The 24,798-nt window shown below is 55.1% G+C and overlaps 1 protein-coding gene across 3 annotated transcripts in view; it reads left to right on the top strand.

The window, feature by feature from the left end:
* The window catches only part of SPPL3 (signal peptide peptidase like 3), a 132,409-nt gene extending 119,197 nt beyond the window's left edge, over positions 1 to 13,212 (top strand). For 2 of the 3 annotated variants that reach the window (XM_008272297.4, XM_051835852.1), the window contains 5 exons: positions 8,120 to 8,226; positions 8,517 to 8,680; positions 9,187 to 9,386; positions 11,446 to 11,555; positions 11,767 to 13,212. In XM_008272297.4, the coding sequence (XP_008270519.1) occupies positions 8,120 to 8,226; positions 8,517 to 8,680; positions 9,187 to 9,386; positions 11,446 to 11,555; positions 11,767 to 11,838 (653 nt within the window). In that variant the 3' untranslated portion in view covers positions 11,839 to 13,212. Of the gene's footprint in view, positions 1 to 8,119; positions 8,227 to 8,516; positions 8,681 to 9,143; positions 9,387 to 11,445; positions 11,556 to 11,766 lie in introns of all 3 variants that reach the window. The other variant, XM_051835851.2, reaches the window with a different exon arrangement.
* Positions 13,213 to 24,798: the final 11,586 nt, after the last annotated feature.

Below are 24,798 nucleotides of genomic sequence, written 5' to 3'. Positions count from 1 at the left end.
AAGAGGAGCAACCGGGACTAGAACCAGCGCCCATATGGGATGCTGGTGCCACAGGCAGAGGATTACCCTACTGCGCCATGGCAACGGCCCCAACTGACATGGTTTTTTATTTGAAAGGCAGACCTAGATGATAGTCTGCTGATTCCCTCCCCAGTTGCCTGCAATAGCCAGAGCTGGGCCAGGCTGAAGCCAGGAGCTCCCTGTTTGAGCCATCACCTGCTGCCTCTGCCTCCCAGGGTGCACATTAGCAGGAAGGCGGACCCCAGAAGCAGAGGTGGGATCTGAATAGGGATGTAGGGATCCCAGGTGTTGTCTTAAACACTATACTAAATATCCACCCTGCTAAGATAATTTTCAAAGGAAGAATTCCTGAACATGAAATTCCAAAAACAAGGGGCTTTTGTATTTGAATTTTCCATATATATTACTATACTGTCTTTCAGAAAAGATATAAGTTAGCTGGCGCCATGGCTCACTAGGCTGACCCTCTGCCTGCGGCGCCAGATTCTGTCCCGGTTGCCCCTCTTCCAGGCCAGCTCTCTGCTGTGGCCCGGGAGTGCAGTGAAGGATGGCCCAAGTGCTTGGGCCCTGCACCCACATGGGAGACCAGGAGGAAGCACCTGGCTCCTGGCTTCAAATCGGCGCAGCGCCGACCATGGCGGCCATTAGGGGAGTGAGTCAACGGAAGGAAGACCTTTTTCTCTGTCTCTCTCTCTCACTGTCTAACTCTGCTTGTCAAAAGAAAAGAAAACAGAAAAGATATATGTTCCTACCTATAGTATATGAGACTTCCCTCCATTGATGATAATAGCAAAGATTTATGAGTGCTTTTCATGTATTGGGCACTCTGCTGGCTGCTTGAGTGAGTGATTCTCTCATTTATCCTTAGAATAGTTCTTTGAAGTAGGTACCATTATTGTTCCCATTTCCAGACAAGTACACAGAGGTTCAGAGAAGAACCCACTCAAATTGAGAGCTCCTGTGTATGTTTGTTTCATCCTTAGGATAGAAACATCCTGGAGGGAAACTGCTAAAAATCCCATATTACAATTTTAATATCTCCCTGAGACAACAGAATACTTTTTTTCATTTAAAAACCTGTAGGGGCCAGCACTGTGGGGTAGTGGGTAAAGCCACCATCAGTATTCCATATGGGCTGTAGCTCAAGTCCCAGCTGTTCCACTTCCAATCCAGCTTTCTGCTATGGCCTGGGAAAGCAGTAGAAGATGGCCCAAATCCTCGGGTCCCTGCACCTGCTTGGAAGACCTGGAAAAAGCTCCTGGCTTTGGATCAGCCCAGCTCCGGTTATTGCAGCCATTTGGGGAGTGAACCAGTGAATGGAAGACCTTTCTATCTATAACTCTACCTCTCAGATAAATAAATAAATCTTTAAAAAAAAAAAAAAAAAAAAGATGACAACGATGACCCTGTAACCTCTCCCCACCTCCTTTTTCTTTTTAAGGTTTATTTATTTGAAAGGTAGAGTTACAGAGAGAGGGGGAGAGATAGAAATCTGCTGGTTCACTCCCAATGAGCACAGCAGCCAGGACGAGGCCAGACCAAGCCAGGAGCTTCTTACAAATCTCCCACGTCGGTGCAGGGGCCCAAGGCCTTGGGCCATTCTCTGCTGCTTTCCCAGACGCGTTAGCAGGGAGCTGGATGAGAAGCGGAGCAGCTAGGTCTTGAACCTGCACCTGTATGGGATGCTGGCATAGCATGCTGCCACTTTACCCACTACACCACAGCTCCAGCCCCACTACCTCCTTTTTCATCGTCCGTACTTGTTTGCACAGTTTGCTTTTCTAACCTCAGGAAACTTCTAGCAGATTGCTCTGCCACACAAAATCTGTTCACCTTCTTCTTTGTTTTGGTGTCATAAAAGAGAAAGAGGTTAAAAGATAAAAGGCAGTTATTTTGTACTATCTGTAATACTGTCTGAAGAACTCTGAAGGGGTGGGCACTTGGCGCAGCAGCCGAGATGCAACTCGGGATGCCCAGGTTCCCTGTCAGTACTGGAGTTCCAGCCCAGGCCCTGCCTCTGCCTCCCACTCACTCAGAAGCTGCCAAGACACTCCCAGGTGGCTTTACTCAGCTGTGTAACTTTCTGTTTTTCTAAAGATTTATTTGAATGGAAAGTGACAGAAAGAGAAAGGGGGCCAGCACTGTGGCATAGGAGGTTAAGCCTCTGCCTATGGAGCCAAAGAAAAGAAAAGCCTAAGGAGGGGGTGAATGTTTGCTCAGTGATTAAGATCCTGCTTGGGATGCCCACATCCCATTCACAGTGCCTGGGTTCCAGCCCTGGCTGGCTTCCAGTGCCAGCTTCCTGCAGATGTGCACCCTGGAGGTAGCAGGTAGCAGGTCAGGGCTCAGGTATTTGGGTCCCTGCCACCCACAGAGAAGGCCTGGGTTGAATCCAGGGCTCCTAGCTTTGGCCTGGCCCAAACCCTGGCTGTTGAGGGCATTTGGGGAGTGAGCCATCAGGTGGGACATATCTCTTGCCTAGTTATGTGTCTGTCTTTTAAACAAAACAAATTTAAAAAAAAAAAAAAAGGCCGGCGCCGTGGCTCACTAGGCTAATCCTCTGCCTTGCGGCGCCGGCACACCGGGTTCTAGTCCCAGTCGGGGTGCCGGATTCTATCCCGGTTGCCCTTCTTCCAGGCCAGCTCTCTGCTGTGGCCAGGGAGTGCAGTGGAGGATGGCCCAAGTCCTTGGGCCCTGCACCCCATGGGAGACCAGGATAAGTACCTGGCTCCTGGCTTCGGATCAGCGTGGTGCGCCGGCCGCAGCGGCCATTGGAGGGTGAACCAACGGCAAAGGAAGACCTTTCTCTGTTTCTCTCTCTCACTGTCCACTCTGCCTGTCAAAAAAAAAAAAAAAAAAAAAAAAAAACACCCTGTGAGGAGGAGGTATAACTTTAAAGTGTTGCTTAAATGAGAGAGTGAGGATAACAAGAGGTAAGTTAGGCAAAAGGGGAAGATGTTCAGGGAGACGGTGTGGCGCATGGCAGAAATCAGCCCCACACAGCACACTTCACTAGGAACCTTCTCTGAGGTCGTCCAGAGGTCGTTCTGCTCCACACACGAAATCCACACATGAAATGTAGAGCACAGTGGGAAGAGGAAGGCAGTATGAGTGCAGGCGGGGACGTTGCTCAACTTAGTGTTGACAGGAAGAAGGAATAGGAGCCAGAGGAGAGGGGCTCTGAGGCAGAGTCCCCACCTGGGACAGCTGCATTCTCTACACGTTGCACCCTAAGGTTGGACAGCTTCGTGATTAGACCTGCTCCATCACAGAGCAGGGAACCTAAGACCTTAAGGCAGGAAGTGGCATCCACAGATCTTGACTGGGGATACATTGTGGTAGGCAGTGTGGGGAAGGCCTGACTGAGGTCTGGGGTAACGATAAAGGGCGGCACTCCCAGAATGGCCAAGGATTGCACCTACGAGGTGAGAGATTGAGATTTAAAGTGAACCCAGAGTTTCTCGCTTGGAAGATTAGGATGGGAGGACATGACGTGGAGTCATGGAAAACCATCCCCGGGCAGCTGACTCTGTGTGTATTTCAGATCCAAGTGAGGCAGGGGCAGGAGGAGGTGAGTGCTGGGGCAGCAGCTGACACCCAGACCATGTGACTTGCAGAGGCCCCTCGAGTTCAGCAGTGATTCTGTGGTATGCTGAGTAGGAAGGTGTAGGAATCGGCAAGCCGTCCTGTCCCTAGAAGTCTGTTCCCTGCCCTCGCTGGTTATCTTTTGAGTCTCCTTGGTCCTCTGACCCTCCCAGCCCTCCTCCCACTCCTGTGCTCCTTGGGCCTTTCTTTCCTCCTTTTTTCCCTCAGCACTGACAATCAGGTGTCACCTGCTCCCACCATTGTCCCCCAGCCAGCTGCTGTCCTGTTTTGTGATTTACCGCAGGGACAAACATTGGTTTCCTCAAGGTAGTGAACCTTAGAAGGCCCTGGCTATCAAGAACACGTGGTGAAGCCCTGACCACGGCACAGATGCCTCACGACGCCCTTGGAATTGCAGAGCCCAGCCGACTGGCGCTGGTCGGTGCAGTTCACCAGGCTCGTGCCAGGCGTGCTCAGTTTGTGTACAGGCTGCCACTTTGGTTTTGTTCTTAAGGCTATAGCATAGTGAACATCCTAGATTCATATAAAGTCAGGAATTTTGTCAAGACCAAATCTCCAAAATGCACACTTCAGTACGTGGTACAGAGCTCAGTGATGCTTGGCATCAGGAATGATAGGGAGACTAATTTGTTCTTCCTGGTTTTGTCGCCATCTTTCAGTCCTTCCGTGTTGTAGGAATGGGGATGCTCTTCCTGCCTCACTTGTGCAGCACCAGACACATAGTAGGAGCTCCTAAAATACCAGCTGATGTGTCCAGAGTCCTCCAAGCAGCTGTATTTAAACCCCTTTGAAGCATACCTTGACAGTTTATCACCAGTTCTATTGACATGGTATGCATCTGATCACACAGCTCTTCTTATTTTCCTTAGAATAGTTTGCATTGTGGCCAGCGCCGTGGCTCACTAGGCTAATCCTCCGCCTTGCGGCGCCGGCACACCGGGTTCTAGTCCCGGTCGGGGCGCCGGATTCTGTCCCGGTTGCCCCTCTTCCAGGCCAGCTCTCTGCTGTGGCCAGGGAGTGCAGTGGAGGATGGCCCAAGTGCTTGGGCCCTGCACCCCATGGGAGACCAGGAAAAGCACCTGGCTCCTGGCTCCTGCCATCGGATCAGTGCGGTGCGCTGGCCGCAGCGGCCATTGGAGGGTGAACCAACGGCAAAGGAAGACCTTTCTCTCTGTCTCTCTCTCTCACTGTCCACTCTGCCTGTCAAAAAAAAAAGAAAAAAAAAAAAGAATAGTTTGCATTGTGAAGTTAATGGACTATAATTTTGTATTCACTCAGCAAAGATTTGTTGAGCGTCTGCTCTGTCAAGAGCTAGGGATTCACAGACAGAGTAAGGCGTGCCTCCTGTCTGCCAGGAGCACGTAGTCGCATGCTGGAGAGTTTAAGCTCATTCTTGCGTACAGATGATCCCACGATCAGAGTGGGCAGATGAGCACAGAGATTCAAAATGCTGTGCAGTCACGAAGGAAACCAGGCACTCTGGCTGGGGCAGGAAAGCTCTTCCAGAAAGCGCTTTCGGCCCTGGCTCTTTGAAGATGAATGTTCCAGATGCAGGTGGGCCAGCAGGGCCTCCTGGACAGGCACGCACACGCAGGGTTTAGTGAGTGGGTGGTCACGTGGGGTGTCAGAGAATGGAGCCACAGGAAGCGGGTGTTGAGCCCCTCCTCTGTAGTCTGCCAGTACCCGGTCCATCCCAGTGTGTAGGAGCAGCTCTGTAAGGGAGGTCCCTTCTTTGGCCAGGGGCAACTTTAGCAACTTCCGTTGTAGTTGAAGGAAGAATTCAAAAAAGAAAATGACCCATGTATTTCATATGTTATAAGTACAGGAAAAAAATAAGGCAGGAGTTGGAATACGCTTTTAAATACAATTTCCAGGAAAGTCCAGTTGTCATTCAGCATTTAACACTTGGGGGAAAAGAAACCTTAACAGATGGAGTACGGGAGGTAGATTTTGTGATTATGATCATTCCAGGCAGAGGGTACAGTCTGCAAAAGCACTGAAACGGGATGTGGCCGGCAGTTAGGAGGAAGAACAAGAAAGCCCGTGTCCCCAGCTCAGGGGTGGTGACAGACAGGAGGACCTTGTAGACCAGGGTAGACTGGCTGGCCACTCTGTGACATGGGAAGGTGAAGGGTTTTGAGCAGGGACCACTGTAACACAGCTTTGGCTTTGAGAAGATCTTGTGTCTACTGTGTAGAGGAGAGGCACAGCCAGGGCAGAGAGCCCGTGCAGGTAACTGCAGCTTCCACACAGGAGACGGTAGACGCATGTGCCAGGCTGGGTGAGAGAGGGGAGTCAGAAATACCACTGAGTTCCACTGGAACAATAGAATAAATTAACAGAGATGGAAGACTGCAGCGGGAACCAGCTTAGAGGAAAGTTTGTAATAAATCCAGGACCTAGTAGAGTCTCAGTTTTTGGTTCCTTATGTCATTGAATGTATGGTCATGCATTCAAAGAAGAGATACAGGCTGGAAGTAAAAAATATACAGATGTATGTCTTTAAAAAAAAAAAAAACAATTTGAAAGAGTTAGAGAGGGACAGAGGTCTTCCATCCGCTGGTTCACTCCTCAGATGGCCACAATGGCCAGGGCTAGGCCAAACCGAAACTAGGAGACAGGAGCTTCTTCCGGGCCTCCCACATGGGTGCAGTTGAGCCATCCTCCGCAGCTTTCCCAGGCACGTTAGCAGAGAATGGGATCAAAAATGGAGCAGTCGGGACCCAAACTGGCACCCACATGGGATGCCAGCCCTGCAGACAGCAGCTAAACCCCCTGAGCCACAGTGCTGGCCCCGGATGCGTAAGTCTTGAATTAGAAACTGGCATAGACAAACGTCTACTAAAGAAATTTTGTTAAACCAAGTGAAAGTTCACCAGAAGGAAAACTGGAGATGGTTGGCTTTAAAAAAGCAAAGTTGAGGGTGTTGCTGTGGCACAGCGAGTTAAGCCGTGGCCTGCAGCACAGCATCCCAAATGGGTGCCAGTTTGAGTCCCGGCTGCTCCACTTCTGATCCAGCTCCCTGATAGGAAGATGGCTCCCGCATGCTTGTGGGAGACCCAAAAGAAGCTCCTGGCTCTGGCCTGACCTAGCCCCAGCCATTGCTGCCATCTGGGGAGCCAGCAAATAGAGATCTCTTTCTCTGTAACTCTTTCAAATAAATAAATCGTTGTATATGTTATATAAAATGTGTAATATTTAAATGTACATGCAAAAGCTTGTGGGTAAGCATTCAACAGTGTAGTCTCTGAATGGTGGGACTGCAGCTGTTTGCCTGATGTGTTCCCTAGTATTCTGTGACGCAGTTACTGCTTTGAGAACATTAGGGGCCAGCGCTGTGGCACAGCAGGGTAAGCTGCCATCTGCAGTGCTGGCATCCTGTATGGGCGCCAGGTCAAGTCCCAGGTGTTTCCAGTCCAGCTCCCTGCTAATGCGCCTGGGCAAGTAGTGGAGGATGGCCCAAGTTCTTGGATCCCTGCACCCATGTGGGAGACCTGGATGAAGCGCGTGGCTCATATTGTGGCCATTTAGGGAGTAAACCAGCAGATGGCAATCTCTCTGTCTCTCCCTCCAATTCTGACTTTCAAATAAAATAAATCTTTAAAAAAAAACCTTTAAAAGGAGAACGAGAAGAGTAGGTTACAGCTTATATCCACAACTCATTAAAGAACTCTAGTGAGAGACTAATCCTCCGCCTTGCAGCGCCGGCACACCGGGTTCTAGTCCCGGTCGGGGCACCGGATTCTGTCCCGGTTGCCCCTCTTCCAGGCCAGCTCTCTGCTGTGGCCAGGGAGTGCAGTGGAGGATGGCCCAAGTGCTTGGGCCCTGCACCCCATGGGAGACCAGGATAAGTACCTGGCTCCTGCCATCAGATCAGCGCAGTGCGCCGGCCGCGGCAGCCATTGGAGGGTGAACCAACGGCAAAGGAAGACCTTTCTCTCTGTCTCTCTCTCTCAGTGTCCACTCTGCCTGTCCAAAAAACTCTAGTGAGAAGGAGAGGTGGGCATTTGGACAAATGGGATGTGTGTTTCCTGGTAGAAATGACGGCTCATTCCTGGATTGACAAGAGGATTCAGTAGAGAGAGGAAGCAGCTGCTGGACTGTGTCCCTGTGCCAGTGAAAGGGGACACAGCCTAGGGTATGTGCACTGATGTTGGAGCAGGGACAGTGTAGTCACAGCTCTGAGGGGGTCGCAGCAAACCAGAACCAGGTCCCAGTGGGAGCCTGGCCTGCTGCTCTAAGGCTCCGATGGTGCCTGCCCTGTCTCTCCAACAGTTGAGCACCGTATCCAGCATGAGAAACAGAATCTCCCCCAGTACATCTGCTCCAAACAGGCTGACCTGGGCACTTTGCACCACTGGAGGGCATAAGGTCTTAAACTGGAACTCTTGAAGCGATTGGAAGCATTGCGAGGTTGACGAGCTGACCAGCTCACGAAAGAGGAGAGGCCTGTAGTCCACACTGACTGTGGCCCGTGCTGTCTCCTCCCCAGCTCTGGCCATGGGTCTCTGTGTCGCCATGATCGCCTTCGTCCGCCTGCCGAGCCTCAAGGTCTCCTGCCTGCTTCTCTCAGGGCTTCTCATCTATGATGTGTTTTGGGTAAGTGTCTGTTTCCCACTAAGCCCCTGTTCTCCTTTGTTTAATTGAAGCGTTTGCTCTTGAAAACTGTTGGCTGTTAGTATCCAGAGTCTCCCTCCAGCCATGAACAGTCTGAAACACGCATGTGTGCTGGGGGTCTTTAGGCCACCAGGGAGCATGCGCAGCTCCGCTGGGAAGGGTGGGGTTCAGAAGTGCAGTGCATGCCGACAGCAGACGATGGCTTCTGAAAGCGTGCTGTGAGCCACCAGCTCCCAGCTGCCTCTGTTAAAGGCCTCTCTCCACCCTGGCAGGTGTTTTTCTCAGCCTATATCTTCAATAGCAACGTCATGGTGAAGGTGGCCACGCAGCCAGCCGACAATCCTCTTGACGTTCTATCCCGGAAGCTGCATCTGGGGCCCAACGTTGGGCGTGATGTCCCTCGCCTGTCTTTGCCTGGAAAACTGGTCTTCCCAAGGTAGGACAAACCGCCCGGCCTAGGCCTCGGCTCGACCAGGCCGTCTCTGTCAGCAGCACTGCGGTCACAGCCTGGAAAGGGTCGCGTCGTCCTCACTGCGCAGACGAGGAGAGACGGGAGCACTGACCCGGCTCACCGGGACTTACACTGGGTGCTCGCACGGGCTGCGCTTCACTGGCAGTTAAGGGTCTCAGGCCACCGCAGCGGGCTGAAGGGAGTTAACAGGAGGGTCTGGCTCGTCCCTCTTCCGAGGCGTTTGTAAGCAGGTCGTGCACTTGTGGGGTCCAGTCCTGGCAGAATCGTGTCCTGCCTGGTGGTGGTCAGGTACTCGTGTGCAGCCTCGCCCATGGCTGTCACAAACCCGCTGGGGGTGGGGCGTGCAGCCCTGGAACCCTGAGGGGCCCGAACCTGTGCAGCTTCTAGTCTCAAACAAGAAAACCGCCTCTCCCCGAGGATGCTTTAGAGAGAGACGCGACTGCTGCTCTAACCTGCGGCCCGCACTGCAGCTCCACAGGCAGTCACTTCTCCATGTTGGGCATCGGCGACATCGTGATGCCAGGCCTCCTGCTCTGCTTCGTCCTCCGCTACGACAACTACAAGAAGCAGGCGAGCGGCGACTCCTGCAGCGCGGCGGGACCCGCCAACATCTCCGGGCGCATGCAGAAGGTCTCCTACTTCCACTGCACCCTCATCGGCTACTTTGTAGGTAAGAGAGGCTCCGGTGCTGTCACAGCACGAACTGTCCTGGGCCCGCGGGCTGGCAGGTGCCCTCCCTCCAGTGTCACGAGACACGAGACGTTTCAGAAAGTTAATCTTGTGCAGAAGAAAATTACTTTTTTTAATCCATGCATACTGGGTGGTCTTCAGAAAGTTCGTGGGAAACGTGTATTATGAGAAACCACATGAATTTCAAAATCTACTTGGACCAAAATCATTTTTGTAAAGATTTATTTGGGAGGTAGAGTTACAGACATGTCGAGAGAGGGAGAAACAGAAAAAGGTCTTCTGTCCACTGGTTCATTCCCCAGATGGCTGCAATGGCTGGAGCTGGGCTGAGCCGAAGCCAAGAATCAGGAGCTTCCGGGTCTCCCACACAGGTGCAGGGAACCAAGGACTTGGGCCATCTTCTACTGCTTTCCCAGGCCACAGCAGAGAGCTGGATCGGAAGAGGAGCAGTTGGGACTTGAACCGGTGCCCATTTGGGATACAGGCACCGCAGGCAGAGGCTTAGCTCACTACGCCACAGCACTGGGCCCCAAAACTATTTTTTTGTTACATTTTCCACAAGCATTTCCCACTGTCAGGCTCAGAGCCAAGAACGCATTCCACACACACTTGTGGACTGGTCTCTGCGTGCGTCTGCCACTGGGTCGGATGTATGTGTATTTCCCACGTTAATGAGCAGAGCTCTGACATGCCTGCCACTGCTGACCTATTAGGCTCAGCTACTGTTGAGTTTTGTGTGTGTGTTAGATTTATTAGAGGGGCCAATATTATGGCATAGTGGGTAAAGCTACTGCCTGCAATGCCGGCATCCCATATGGGCGCCAGTTTGAGTCCTGGCTGCTCCACTTCTGATCCAGCCCTCTGCTGTGGCCTGGGAAAGCAGTGGAAGATGGCCCAAATCCTTGGGCCCCTGCACTCACGCAGGAAGACCTGGAGGAAGCTCCTGGCTTTGGATCAGTGCAGCTCTGGCCATTGCAGCCAATTAGGGAGTGAACCAGCAGATGGAAGACTCTCTGTCTCTCTGCTTCTTTCTAATAAATCTTTTTGAGAGAAGAGTTAGAGATGGGGCTAGCATTGCCGGCATCCCATATGGGCACTGGTTTGAATCCCAGCTCTCTGCTCTGACCTGGGAAAGCAGAAGATGTCTCAAGTGTTCGGGCCCCTGCACCTGCATGGGAGACCATGAAGAAGCTCCTGGCTTCAGATTGGCCCAGCTAAGCCATTGCAGCCATTTGGGAAGTGAACCAGCAGATGGAAGACCTTTCTCTCTGTGCCTCCCTCTCTGTCCATAACTCTAACTCTCAAATAAATAAAAATCTAAAAAATAGTAGTAGTGGTAGTAATAAAGAGTTACAGAGAGAGGGAGAGATAGATTTTCCATCTGCTGGTACACTTCCCAGATGGCTGCAACAGCCAGGGCTGAGCCAGGCTGAATCTAAAGACCTGGAACTCCTTCCATCCCATAGGGGTGGAAGGGCCCAGGCACGATAGCAGGGAGCTGGATCCCAAGTGGAGTATCTCGGACGTGAGCCAGTGCCCATATGGGATGCTGACATTGCAGGCAGCAGCGTAACCCACTGTGCCACAGCACCAGCCCTTGGTGAGCTGTAGCCAGCTGTCACGGGCAGACAGGTATAGTGCTTCCCTCACCTCCAGTTCCTACTCATCATCAGCACTTGACCCAGCTGTAGTGTTTTATGTACACGCGTTCATTTCAGACAGGCAGGGCACGAGGCAACATCCCCGCTGGGCAGGTGAGCAAGCCAAGACACCCGAGCAGAGGCCGCATAGCTCTAAGTGGGGATTAAACCTGATCTCTGACCCCCAAGTCCAGTGCCGCGCGGCCCAGGAGACAAGACCGGCACACCGGGCTGAAGGGGAGGAGGGCTGACCCAGGAACGGTCCCGGGTCTCTCACACTGTGGTCTGTAAGCTGTGCTGCTCCGCGTTTCTCTAACAGCATCTCGAGTGGAGTGGTTCACTCTCCATCTCCCGTCTCGGGCCGGTCCCCAGAGCACTCACCGATGTCTCTCTCCCCAGGTCTGCTCACCGCCACGGTGGCGTCTCGCATTCACCGAGCCGCGCAGCCCGCCCTCCTCTACCTGGTGCCCTTTACCCTCCTGCCGCTGCTCACCATGGCCTACTTGAAGGTGAGAACAGCCGTCAGAAACCCCGGCAACCCCGGCGTGGCCGAGCCCTTGACCTTAGCCTGTGTCCTTTGTGTGCTCACCTGGTGCCACTGGCAGGAAATCCTGAGGAGTTAGCCCACTCAAACAGCTGCTCGTGGGTTCAGTCACTGAAATCCCGGGGCCAGGGTGCCTCGTGCTCCGCCCGTGCCTTAGTAAGTCCCTTCTTTTCCAGGGTGACCTCCGGCGGATGTGGTCTGAGCCATTCCACTCCAAGTCCAGCAGCTCACGCTTCCTGGAAGTATGATGGGTCGCAGAGAAGTTGACCAGATGGCCACCCTAGTCCTTTTCTCAGCGTGTGGTTTTGTCTCCTCTTAGAGCTGGCCTGGTACTCAGACACGCCTGCTTCAGGAACTGACAGGCCTGGCTTTCGCACTGAAAGGAGCCCGGCGGCTGGGGAGAGGGGGAGCCCGCCGGGCTGCTCTTCCTGCCGCCGAGAGGCAGAGCCCTGCGGGAGCCACAGGCCCTCCCAGCGCTCCCCACCCCCCTTTTTACGGATCTGCACCAGACTTACCTTGTGGGGGAGCCGAGAGTTGACTCTAAAAACCGGACACGGCGTGGCGTCGTTCTGGAACTTGCGAACACTACAGATGGAGAGCGAGCAGACCGAAGCTGCTTCAGGGACCAGCTTCCTGTGGGGACTCCGTTTCAGAGACCTAGACAGAAGCTCTGCTGTCGTTATATTCTACTTTTCCTTTTTTTGGATTTATTAAATATTCTCTGTGGTGTGAAGTGACTTATTAAATCCACAGATGTTGAGTGACTTCTTACAGCATATGCAGAAACGTGTTGTAACGAGTTCACGTCCACCCAGATGTCGTGTTGGCAGTGAACAGGGCACGGTTTTTATACAGACCTATATATACACGCGCATAGATAGCTAGGAGCATGCCGAGCCGTCCCCGCGTCCCCGCCGCCGGCCTGCCCTGGACTGACTCGGGACCCCAGGGACTCTCCCATGGCTCCGGTCAGCGTAGCAGATTAGGGATGAGACGTTCAGCTGCCTGCCCGCCTCCCCTTGTTTTCTTTCACAGCTTCTCCTCGCAGGGTTTTAAGTAGTTTTCTTCTTGAACCAATGCATGTACGATAGCAGCAGGTGTCTTTGTGCTTCTGATCATAGTAATGTACTACTTGTAAATACATTTTTCTATTTTATATTTTTTTGTATTTTTTTTGGCATTTTGTTTCATTGGTGTGCTGTATTTTCCATGCCCTCACTCCTTTAAGAAGGAAAAAAAAAGGAAAAAAGCAACGCAGTCCTGTCCGTGCTGTGGTTCTGGTCGTGGTTTACCTGTGGTGACGGCGGGTTCGGGAGCACCTGCCATGCCTTCTCCCCTGCTCCGTCCCGGGGTCGTGGCGAGCCCAGCGGCACCATGGCAGCCCCCGGCCTGGCAGCCGGACACCGGAAGTGACCTGAGGACACTGGACAGCAGAGGCAGAAGGGTCCGCGTGTCTCCCCAGTGTCCCCGCCCGGCGGCCGCTCCCAGCCTGACGCGTGGTGTCGCCAGCGGAGCCGGATGCCGTCAGGGTGTTCGATTCCTTTGTTGTCGCCTTCAAATCCTGCTGAGGGTTTGGGTTTTTTGTTTTTTGTTTTTTTAAATAAAAGACTCCTTGCAGCCTTTGTCACATCATCTTCACTTACTTCTGGTTGCTGCTACCTAACCGAGCTCCCAGGCCCCTCCTCCCTGTTCCACCTGTTGGGGGGGGGGGCAGACCCTGCCCGGCTGCAGACGTTACCTGTGGCTCAGCGTCTGTGGGGAGCGCGTGTGGACACCGTGAATGAGACCACGCTCGGCAGCCTGCAGAACACAGGCCCCAAGGACACATGTGGCTAATGGGGAAGGGGAGGGCGCCCCCTAGCGACCGGGACGGAGGGCAAGTGCCAGGAGCAGGCAGAGGATGTAGTCCTGGTGATGGTTCTGTGTTTTCAGAAATCATTAAATCCAGACAGGAGCGTCATCTGTCACCCCTGCATCTGGACAGGTCTGGGGGGAGGGACCACACCAGGCTTGTGGCTGTGACTGCGTTCCGGCCGCAAGTCCTTGGAGCCCCGGGAGCAGGCTCTGGAAGCCAGCCGAAGGACCACGGGCGCCCTCGCCTCGGCCCAGCCACAGCAGCCAGTCCTGACGGGGCGAGGGGCACTGCCGTGCAAGCCCCGTTCTCACAGACCCACGCTGCCTGCCAGCTTGCGGACTCCAGGTTGGGTGGTGTTGAGCGCCGGCCCGCGGGCGCGGCTCCTCCCAGGGCACGCAGCAGCTCTGGCGCCCGCACAGGACACGTGACGGCGCTGACGACGCGGGACACAGCGCTCCCCGCAGCCTGCCCGCTCCACCCCTCTCCCAGCAGGTGCCTCTTCTGCCCAAGATGGCGACACAGCTGCCCGGGGAGGGGACCTGGGGGTGGAGGCCACGTCTGGGTTGCTTCTGTAGGGGCCAGCATGCGCTTTGGTGGAACAGCCGAGTTAGCCTGCGAGCTGGGCGGCGACTGTCCCGTGAGGCCGCACGCTGACCTCCGAGCCCACGAGCGTAGCCGTGCTGCTGGTCACCAAAGCAGGAGCTCGCTGGCCCTTACCAGCTGTGAGGCCACTTCAGGAGCGGCCGCTCCCAACACAGCTGTGGGCGTTGCTGCAGACCCGGAACCAGGGATCAGCCAGCTAGGACTTTGGTTTAACCCAGAACCGATTCCTATTCCCGTGCCACGTGCGGCCTGCTCTCGACAAGGCTCCATGGGCAGAGCCCCACCCCTCCAACCCCCACCCCCCGCTTGTGACGACCTCAGCGGACCCGTGGAACCCGGAGCGCTTTCCCGCTCATCAGTCGTGGTGTCATGTTCCAGTGCCTCTGTTGGGAACTAGGCCCACATGGGCAAACCAACCCTCCCAGGGTCTCTGCAGGGGTTGCTTTAGCGCCCTTGACTCTTGAGGAGGCTGGGGTGGCACCGGTGATCCCACACTGAGAGTGGAATCCACAGCCTTCTATGCGTGGCCGCCCCTGCATCCCCCAGGGCAGGACTGGAGGTACCAACTCCAAGAAGGTGTAGAAGCCCCAGGCTCCGGGCAGACACGGGTCGGCGTCCTCTCAGCAAGTGTAGACAACAGCCGAAGGGAGCGAGGCCACTGATCCCATCCGCAGCCCAGAAGGGGAGGGAAGCCCGCTCGCCCGGATCCTCGGCCAAGCCTCCCGCCCCGGTGCCGTCCAGCGCTTGGCCTTGGCGTAATGAGCACGCGGGCGGCGCCGAGGCCTCCTGCCACCCTGTGGGAGCGGAACCTGTGGGACACAGCCTGGCCTGCGGGCACACACAGGCCCTGAGGGCCCCAAAATGGATGCAGCGTGATCACCAGCGCCTCAGGAGGGGGCTGGGGGAGCAGCTGGGACCGAGGGGCCCTCACCGCATGGAGAGTAAAGACGGGAAGAGGGCGACGATGGCCAGGATGGCGAGCCAGGGACACGAGTGCTGGTTCCTTGCCCGAGAGTCTGGTCCCGGCCTCCTAACCCTGCCCGCAGCCAGCACGCACGAGCCCGCGCGCACACACACACACACACACACACAGCTTCAGCACTTGCACCTCACCACTGGAGACCTGGGCTGCCTGCCTGCCTGCCTGCCTGCCAAGCCCTCCCCTGGCAGCCCGGAGCCCCGGGCCCTTTCCCGAGCCACCTGCACTCCCGCCCCCAAGGCCCACGTGGCCTGTGGGTCTCCCGCAGGCCCTCACAGGGCAGGGCGGGGGGATTGGCCATGGGAGAATTAAGTTTCCTGCCATGTGGGGTGCAAAGGGTGGGGACTGGGAGGGGATAACCCAGTGTTTGACCAAGCCATTCATCGCCAAAACTGGGTTAAAGGAACCAGGGAACAGGAATTCCGTGTCCGCCAACAGAGCCCCAAAAGCCCCGTTGGCAGCCAGCCGTGGCATTTAAGTCCCGGGGAGATGGTCACGTGACCGGTAGGAAGGCGAGTGCCCCATCTCCCCCGCACAGCCCCTCGGAGCTTCGGCTGAGTGACGCGGCCCCTCTGAGCCGCAGAGCGTGCCCGAGGTTACCGTGTGGCAGGCACTGGGCTGGCTGGGTTTCTGGTCGTGTGCTGCACTCACCCTCCCCATCTCCAGGGGTTAGACCACGCACGATTAAAGCCATCAGATTTAGGGCTGGCATCGGTGCCGCCGGGTAGGCCACCACCTGCGTCGCCAGCATCCCATGTGAGCACTGCTCCACTTCCCATCCAGCTCCCTGCTACTGCTCCTGGGAAAGCATGGGGAGATGACCCAAGTGCTTGGGCCCTGAACCCACATGGAAGACCCAGAAGAAGCTCCTGGCTTCAGCCTGACCCAGTCCTGGCCATTAGGGAGTGAGCCAGCACGTGGAAGATCTCTCTCACCCTCTCTCCCCCTTCTCCATGTCTGTCTGTCTGTCTGTCTGTCTCCCCCCCCCCACTCTCTGTCTGTAACCACCTTTCAAATAGTCTTTTTAAATTTTTTATTAAAATCAGATTTAAGCAGAGTACACACTTCAATGATTCCAACAACAACTGCAATTCATCCTTAAAAAACTGTTTTTCACCTGCCAGGGAGGAGGGAGAGCGTGCAGTGAGGCCCTTAGCCACAGCCTGGGTTCTGACTGCCCACCTGGCTCTCAGGGCAGCTCCTGACACCTCTTCGTCACAGGGAAAGACTGGCGGGCGGGGCCGTGTAGAGAGGTCTCTCAGGAACCCATGTCCGGGATGGGAGCGCGCCCCCTGCTGGCTCAGCCCCTGCCTCACACCAGCCAGAGCCGCAGGGGCTGCCCAGAGCCGTTCCGTAAGAGCAGCCTAGGCCTGCTTGTTTTGCAACCCAGCCCGAGCAGAGCGTCCACCAGAGGTTTGTCGCGCCCCCTACAGAGCACACAGGGGCCTGCAGGAGGCCCTGCCCCAGCCCCTGCGTCACTCAAGTGGGACGGCCCCAGGGAGCTGCCGCCTTTTGCATCCGGCTGCTCCAGGCCAAGGGGACAACTGCTGGTCAGATCCCGCAAACCCCGTGTGGCCGCTGCCGCGTTCCTGCACGCATGGTGAGCACTACATCCGCCCGGCGGCTCCCCACCCGCTTCCTCGGTGTGGGCCTCTGGGGCTGTGGTGTGGCGCACGGGCGGAACGGAAGACGCCCAGCCTGTGTCGGGCTAGGTCACTCACAGGCGTCCCCAGCCGCGGGGTGCGGGGGTTGGGGGGATACTGTGAATCAGGCCCTGTGTGGCCTGGGGCTTTGCAGCCCACCCTGTCCCCCTTGTCTCTTGGTGCTAAGGCTGGGGTCACAGGCGAGAGGGACCCAAAACAAGGGGAAGGACACAGCCACGGTGGGGACAAAGCCCAGAGGCCAAGGATGAGCTCTGACCTAACCCCAGGAGGCTCGGTGGAGCCGTGGCAAGGCCGGTGCTCCTCCCGAGCATGCTGGGACGTGGGCACTGGCACTCTCACCGGGGACCCCGGGCGATCACCAACGGCACGGCCACCCCCTGCCAGAACAAGCGACCTCCACCCCAGAAACACAGAAGGCACCCAACTCCGTGACGCTCGGGGCTCGCTCCCAGCTCCAGAAGCTAAATCCGTAGCAGAAAGAGGTTTTTACGTCAGCTTCTGGCCCGGTCTCCCCAGACCCAGTGCAGAGCGCACGCTGGGTGTGGGGCGGTACTCCGCGGTCTCCACTCTCTAATCTCAGGACACAGCGAGTGTGTGTGAGTAGCCACTCTCCAGAACAGAAGGCCGAGTATCAGGATCCGCTCATTTGGGGCCAGGGTTGTGGTGTGGCAGGTGAAAGTGCCACCCTGTGACGTCAGCATCCCACGTGGGCACTGCTTTGAGACCCGGCTGCTCTACTTCCGATCCAGCTCCCTGCTAATGCACCTGGGAGAGAAGTGGAGGATGGCCCAGGGGCTTGGCCCCTGCCACCCAAGTGGAGATCTGGGAGTTGCAAACTCCTGGCTTTGGCCTGGCCCAGGCCTAGCCGATGCGGTCATCTGGGGAGCGAGCCAGCAGATAGAAGATCCCTCTCTCCCTCTCTCTCTCTCTCTGCCTTTCAAATAAGTAAATCTTAAAAAAATAAATTAAGCTCATTAGCCCCAGGTCTCGCGGCCTCTGCAGGCCACACTCACAGCCCAGAGTGTGAGAAGGGATCCCAGCTGGTGACACCCGTGACTTACACAAAGATCCATAAACCAAGACCAGGCAGGTAGCACCACATCCGGGAAATGAGGGACCACCTACACTCTCGGAGGCGGGAGAGAGCTGGACTTGGGCTGTCCGCACCCTGTGTGGACCCAGCTGTGGCCAGGGTGCCACGCCGAGCCCTGGCTCCCCAGAGCAGCCTCACACGAAGCAGGAACCCCCAGGGTGGGCACCAGGACGCCTGCCTTCGCCAGCCAGCATCGGGCCAGCAGACTGTCCGGGGCACCCACACGCCCAGGTGCTGGCGTTCAAATCCGGCATCCAGAATTGCGGATATGGAAACCACAAACCCCTGCCCCAAGAAACTGTCAGCCACCCATCTCCAGTAAGAGGGAGCGGTTCTCAGAGCAGCGCTCCTGCGGGAAATACCTAGAAGCGGGTTCCCCGCTCCTCCTCGTCCACCCACCCCTCCTGCAAATGGCAACTGCACACTCACCACACAGCACAGGGAAGAGCTACCTTGAGGCACCAACGTCAGGAGAGACTGGGAGATGTCGCCCGTTAATGACTCTGGGAGAGCCCCCTGTGTGGCTTTGGCCAAAGGACAGGCCCCAGGGGGCGCCGCGTGGAGTAGTGAGAACTGGGACAGAACCCTGCACACCTACCGGCTTCCAGAACCAAACGGAAGAGTTCAGAATGACGTCTAGCACCTACAAAGAAGGAGTCGATCCCAGGAAAGAGAGGGGTCCCGGATGCTTTGTGTAAACTCTACCCAAATCCCTGGTCCCTAAAATAGTCCCAGAGCTGCTCCAAGTGGCCCACCCCACTCTGTGACGCGCAGTGCCTGCTCCCAGCTCCAAAAGCAAAACCCGTAGCAGATAAAGGTTTTCACATCAGCTTCTGCCCCAGTCTCCCCAGATCCGGTGCAGAGCGCACGCTGGGCGTGGGGGCAGGATGTCGTCTGTCTCCTGCAGGACACAGCAGCAGCTGCTGGCCACAGAGGAGAATCGGAGTTTTACATCTGAATTCAGCCTAACCGACATGGTTTTTCTTAAGATTTATTTATTTGAAATGCAGTTTCAGGGCGGGGTGGGGGTGGGGGTGGGGGACAGAGAGCGAGTGAGCTTCCTTCTCTTTACTCCCTAAATGGCTGCAACAGCTGGGGCTGGGCCAGGCTGAAGCCAGGAGCCTAGAACTCCATCCAGGTCGCCCACGTGGGTGCAGGGGCCCAAGCCCTTGGGCCATCTAATGCTGCTTTCTAGAGCAGAAACAGGAAACTGGATTGGAAGTGGAGCAGCTGGGACTTGAACCAGAGTCCCTATGGGATGCCAGTGTCACAGGTGACAGCTTAACCTACTGTGCCACAGCACCAGCTGTTTGTTTTTTTTTTAACTTCAGAGTTTCTGCAGTGTTTCCAGGATATGTTCGACATTACTATACACACAAAAACATTTACAAACAAAATGCCATCCATACTCAAGAGGAAAGGCAATGAATTCTAACGTCTGGGTCGTCTCAAAGTCCATTTCCACTGACACGCAAGATCTTCAAAGCAGTTACTGGCGTGGGTGTTTGGCCTAGCAAGTAAGATGCTTATCACATACCAGAGTGCTGGGATCTGCTTTTTCTTTTTTAAAGACTGATTGATTGGCCGGCGCCGCGGCTCACTAGGCTAATCCTCCACTTGCGGCGCCAGCACCCCCGGTTCCAGTCCCAGTTGGGGCGCCAGATTCTGTCCCGGTTGCTCCTCTTCCAGTCCAGCTCTCTGCTGTGGCCCCAGGAAGACAGTGGAGGATGGCCCAAGTGCTTGGGCCCTGTACCCGCATGGGAGACCAGGAGGAAGCACCTGGCTCCTGGCTTCGGATCAGCGCAGCGCACCAGCCACAGCGGCTATTTGGGGGGTAAACCAACGGAAGGAAAACTTTTCTGTCTCTCTCTGTCTAACTCTATCTGAAAATAAATAAATAAATAACTGATTGATTGATTTGGAAGCCAAAGCTACAGGGAAGGTGTGTCTGTGTCTGTCTGTCTGTCTTCCATCCACTGACTTGCTCCCCAAATGACTACAACAGCGGGGTCTGGGCCAGACTGAAGCCAGGAGCCAGGAATTCTATCTTAGTCTTCCATATGAGTGCCAGGGGCCCAAGCACTTGGGCCATCTCCTGCCTTCCCAGGTGCATTAGCGGGGAGCTGGGTTGCAAGTGGAACAGCCAGGACTCAAACAAGCCCCGCGATGTGCGATGCATTGGATCTAAAACTGTGGCTTCACCCCCTGTGCCACAGCACTGGCCAGCTTCCTGCTAATGCAGACCCGAGAGCAGCCGGTGATGGCTCAAGTGACTGAGTTCCGGCTGTCAGCTCCGGCCTGCCCCGACCCCAGGTGTGGCAGGCATTTGGGAAGTGGCCCAGTAGATGAGAGCTCACTCTATCTCAAATAAATTAAGAATTTTTAAATAATCACAATCAATCCGTTATTAAAATTCAGAATCAGCCTGGCGTGGGCTCTGGTTCCTTAAGTGCTGACGGTTGGAACGGAGAAGAGACACAAAGGCTGACAGAGCTTCAGCTCAGGTGACTGTCAAGCAATAAGGCATGGACATAGTCGGAGAATCAGAGGAGAGAGAAAACGAGGCAGGAAAAGTCTGAAGAGGGGCCTGTGCTGTGGCGTAGCGGGTAAAGCCGTTGCCTGCAGTGCTGGCATCCCATGTGGGTGCCGGTTCTAGTCCTAGCTGCTCCACTTCCGATCCGGCTCTCTGCTGTGGCCTGGGAAAGCAGTGGAAGATGGCCCGAGTCCTTGGGCCCCTGCACCCACGTGGGTGACCCGGAAGAAGCTCCTGGCTCCTGGCTTCGGATCGGCGCAGCTCCAGCCATTGTGACCAACTGGGGAGTGAACCAGTGTATGGAAGACCTCTCTCTGTCTCTCTCTGCCTCTACTTCTCTCTCTGTGTAACTCTTACCTTCAAATAAATAAATAAATCTTTAAAAAGAAAAAGTCTGAAGAAAAAAATGGCTGAATGGTTCCTACCTTGGGGACGATTCCAGAAGCACAGCAAACCCTGAGCAGAATAAGTACCCCCTCCCCGCCCAGTCATCACTTCATAGTCGGGAAAGGAAAAACAGACGACCTTAACAGGCACACCGGGACCGGCACTGTGGTGCAGGTTAGGCCCCCACCCGTGATGCGGGGACCCCATATCCCAGCGCCAGCCGAAGTCCCGGCTGCTCCCCTGCCAACCCCGCCTCCTACTAGCGCGCACCCTGGGGGGTTGCTGATGACAGCCAGTGCTGTGCCCCGGCCCCCGTGTGGGAGAGTCAAACCAGTGCCTGGCTCCTGGCTTTGTCCTGGTCCAGCCCTAGCGATTGCAGGCACTTGGAGAGGGAACCAGCCAGTGGCAGGGCTCTCTCGTGCCTGTCTCTCCTCTCCTGTCTCTGTCTTTAAAAACATGAAGAATAATGTTTAAAATGCTATAAAAATCATCACAGGAAATCAAAGCTGACTTTACCACACAATCCCGAAGACAAAGCAGTGGCTACCAGGAGGGGGCGTGTCCCCCAGAGCTTCTGAAGCTCAGGTCCTGCCAAGATTTTTGGGATGCTTGAGGCAGGCTGCCAGGCTTTCTGGAGGGCCAAAGAGGACAACTGGTGCTGATCTGGAGGTGGCGAAAGCCGGCCAAGGCTTCAGCAGGAAAGGCCTCCGGGAGCGCTTCACCAGGGTGTCCCTCCAAGCCACAAAGCCCCTGCTCACGCCTCTCAGCACGAGACAGTCCTGCACGAGTGCCAGTCCCCACTGGCTCCTTCTGACTTATTTTTTTGTTTCCTGATCTGTTTTTTTCTTTTTTAAAAGATTTATTTATTTATTTGAAAGTCAGAGTTACACAGAGAGAGGAGAAGCACAGAGAGAGAGAGAGAGAGAGAGAGAGAGAGAGAGGTAGGTCTTCCATCTGTTGGTTCACTCCCCAATTGGCCACAACAGCCAGAACTGTGCCTATCTGAAGCCAGCAACCAGGAGCTTCTTCCAGGTCTCCCACACAGGTGCAGGGGCCTGTTTCCCAGGCCATAGCAGAGAGCTGGATCGGAAGTGGAGCAGCCAGGTCTCGAACCGGCGCCTATATGGGACGCCCGTGCTTTAGGTCAGGGTGTTAACCTGCTGCGCCACAGCGTCAGCCCCTGTTTCCTGATCTGAATTTTAAAAATCTGTAAAGGACCCCCACTCTTCGGTAGATCATGTGAACAAGACTCCGGGACCCTCACTTCTTTAGGGATGGCCACATGGCTGCTATTGTCATTTATGAAAATGGGAGCTTATCTTGAGAAATAAAGTTCATATTTTTTATCTTGTAATTCCATTTTTTTTTTTTTTGACAGGCAGAGTGGACAGTGAGAGAGAGAGAGACAGAGAGAAAGGTCTTCCTTTCGCCGTTGGTTCACCCTCCAATGGCCACCACGGCCGGCGCACCGTGCTGATCCGAAGGCAGGAGCCAGGTGCTTCTCCTGGTCTCCCATGGGGTGCAGGGCCCAAGCACTTGGGCCATCCTCCACTGCAACCCGGGCCATAGCAGAGAGCTGGCCTGGAAGAGGGGCAACCGGGACAGAATCCGGCGCCCCGACCGGGACTAGAACCCGGTGTGCCGGAGCCGCAAGGCGGAGGATTAGCCTAGTGAGCCGCGGCGCCGGCCCTATCTTGTAATTCCATTTTTCCATGGACTTGGGGAAGCCTACAGATCGACACTTCCTGATCAACTACGAGGGGTCAGCACCAGCGGATCCGCGTGACAGGAGTCACTGACGCCCGTGGTCTCCAGGGAGATGGCAGCAGTAGGAGCTCAGGGTCACAGGAAGGAACAGGCGCCCAGTCTGGCAATTCCCAGGGGTCCCTTCTTCCTGACACCCATGGGCTGTCCGTCTAAGTAGCCACCTCCCCACCCTATTCCATCGGGTTGGTCTGTGTGACCCTGGCATGCGGCAGAAGTGATGCTGCGACTTCCAAGGCAGGTGCTAAGGGATGTGGCCCTGGCTGTAAACCTTCAGGGCGCTGGATTGGGCGAAGGCTTCCCAGATAGTAACGGCAAATCCGCAGCAGCCACGAGACGATGGTCAGCTGGGCTTCATCAACGTTCACATTTGTATTTGAAAAGACAAAAATCCACAAAGAGGGCCGGCGCTGTGGCTCACTAGGCTAATCCTCCGCCTAGCGGCGCCGGCACACCGGGTTCTAGTCCTGGTCGGGGTGCCGGATTCTGTCCTGGTTGCTCCTCTTCCAGGCCAGCTCTCTGCTGTGGCCAGGGAGTGCAGTGGAGGATGGCCCAAGTGCTTGGGCCCTGCACCCCATGGGAGACCAGGAGAAGTACCTGGCTCTTGGCTTTGGATCAGCGCGATGCGCTGGCCGCAGCGCGCCAGCCACAGCGGCCAAGCGGCCATTGGAGGGTGAACCAACGGCAAAGGAAGATCTTTCTCTCTGTCTCTCTCACTGTCCACTCTGCCTGTAAAAAAAAAAAAAAAAAAAAAAAAAAGACTAAATACAAATTTCTCCAAAGATATAAAATGGCCAATATACACATAAAAAGCATTCAGCATCATTGATTATCAGAAAAGTGCAAATCACAACCATACTGGGATACATTATCACACGCACTAGTAAGACAATTTAAGAGACAGTAACGAGCTAGCCAGGAGGTGGAGCATTGTAGTCCCCATACAGTGCCGGCAGCACTATAAAACAGTAAGGCTACTTTGGAAACCAGTGCTGCAAAAAGGAACCTCATCATGTGACCCAGCAAGTCTCTCATAGCCTATATGCTTAAACACCTGACAAGGGGCCGGCCCTGTGGCACAGCAGGTTAAGCCACCACTTGCGACGCCAGCATCCGTATGGGAGTTCCGGGGTGAGTCCCCACTCTGCTTCCCACCTAGCTTCCTGCCAACACACCTGGGAAGGCAGCAGGTGGTAGCCACGTGCTTGGGCCCCTGCACCCACACGGGAGATTAGGACGCAACTGCTTGCCCTTGGCTTTGCTTCTCTTTCTGCCTTTCAAGTAAATAAAATCAATCCTTCTTTGGAAGTGTGCATGTGAACGTCTACGGCAGCATGTTCATGATAGCTAACAAATGGAAACAACTCGGGTCCCCATCCGCTGATGAGTGGGTAAAGAATGCGTCTCCACGCAGTGGAATATTATTTGGCGATAAGGAGAACGAAGTGCTGACCCGTGCTCCAACACGATGAACCTTGGGAAGCATGATGCTGGCGAAAGAAGTGAAGGATGCCAGAAACAGCTCCGAAAGTGTGATTCCATTTACGTGGGGTGCCAGGGCAGGCAACTCCACACAGACAACAGGCGAGTGGTGCTGGGGTTTGCAGGACGAGATGGGAGGGACGGATAGCAGGGACAGGGTTTGGGGGAAGGGGGAATTAAAATATTCTGGAATTAGGTACAGTGGTTGTTCCATGATTCATGAATTAACTGAAAATAGCGGGGCTGGCATTGGGATACAGCAGGCTAAGCCGCCACATATGACACCAGCATCCCATAGGAGCGCTGGTTCAAGTCCCGGCGGCTCCACTTCTGATCCAGTTCCCTGCTAATGCACCCAGGAAAGCAGCAGCAGATGGCCCCAGTGCTTGGAACCCTGCCATTCACATGGAAGAAGAGGATGGAGTGCCAGGGTCCTGGCTCCGGCCTGGCCCCAGGCTATTGTGGCCATTTGGGGACTGAATCAACAGGTAGAAGCTTGCTTGCTCTCTTGCTCTCCTTACTCTGCCTTTCAAATAAATCAATCTTTTTTTTTTTTTTAAGTAAAAGAAGGAAACTATCTCTCATGCTAACACCAATCATAAGAGCTGCAGTGCCAGGGCCGGCACTGCAGCATAGTGGGTAAAGCAGCCACCTGCAGTGCCGGCATCCCATATGGGCACCAGTTCGAGTCCTGGCTGCTCCACTTCCAATCCAGCTCTCTGCTGTGGCCTGGGATAGCAGTAGAAGATGGCCCAAGTCCTTGGGCCCCTGCACCCGCATGGGAGACCTGGAGGAAGCTCCTGGCTACTGGCTTCAGATTGGCGCAGTTACAACTGTTGCGGCCAATT

This window comes from Oryctolagus cuniculus, chromosome 21, assembly GCF_964237555.1.
Source record: "Oryctolagus cuniculus chromosome 21, mOryCun1.1, whole genome shotgun sequence".
NCBI classification, from domain to species: Eukaryota; Metazoa; Chordata; class Mammalia; order Lagomorpha; family Leporidae; genus Oryctolagus; species Oryctolagus cuniculus.
This window is presented reverse-complemented; position numbering and strand designations above follow the sequence as displayed.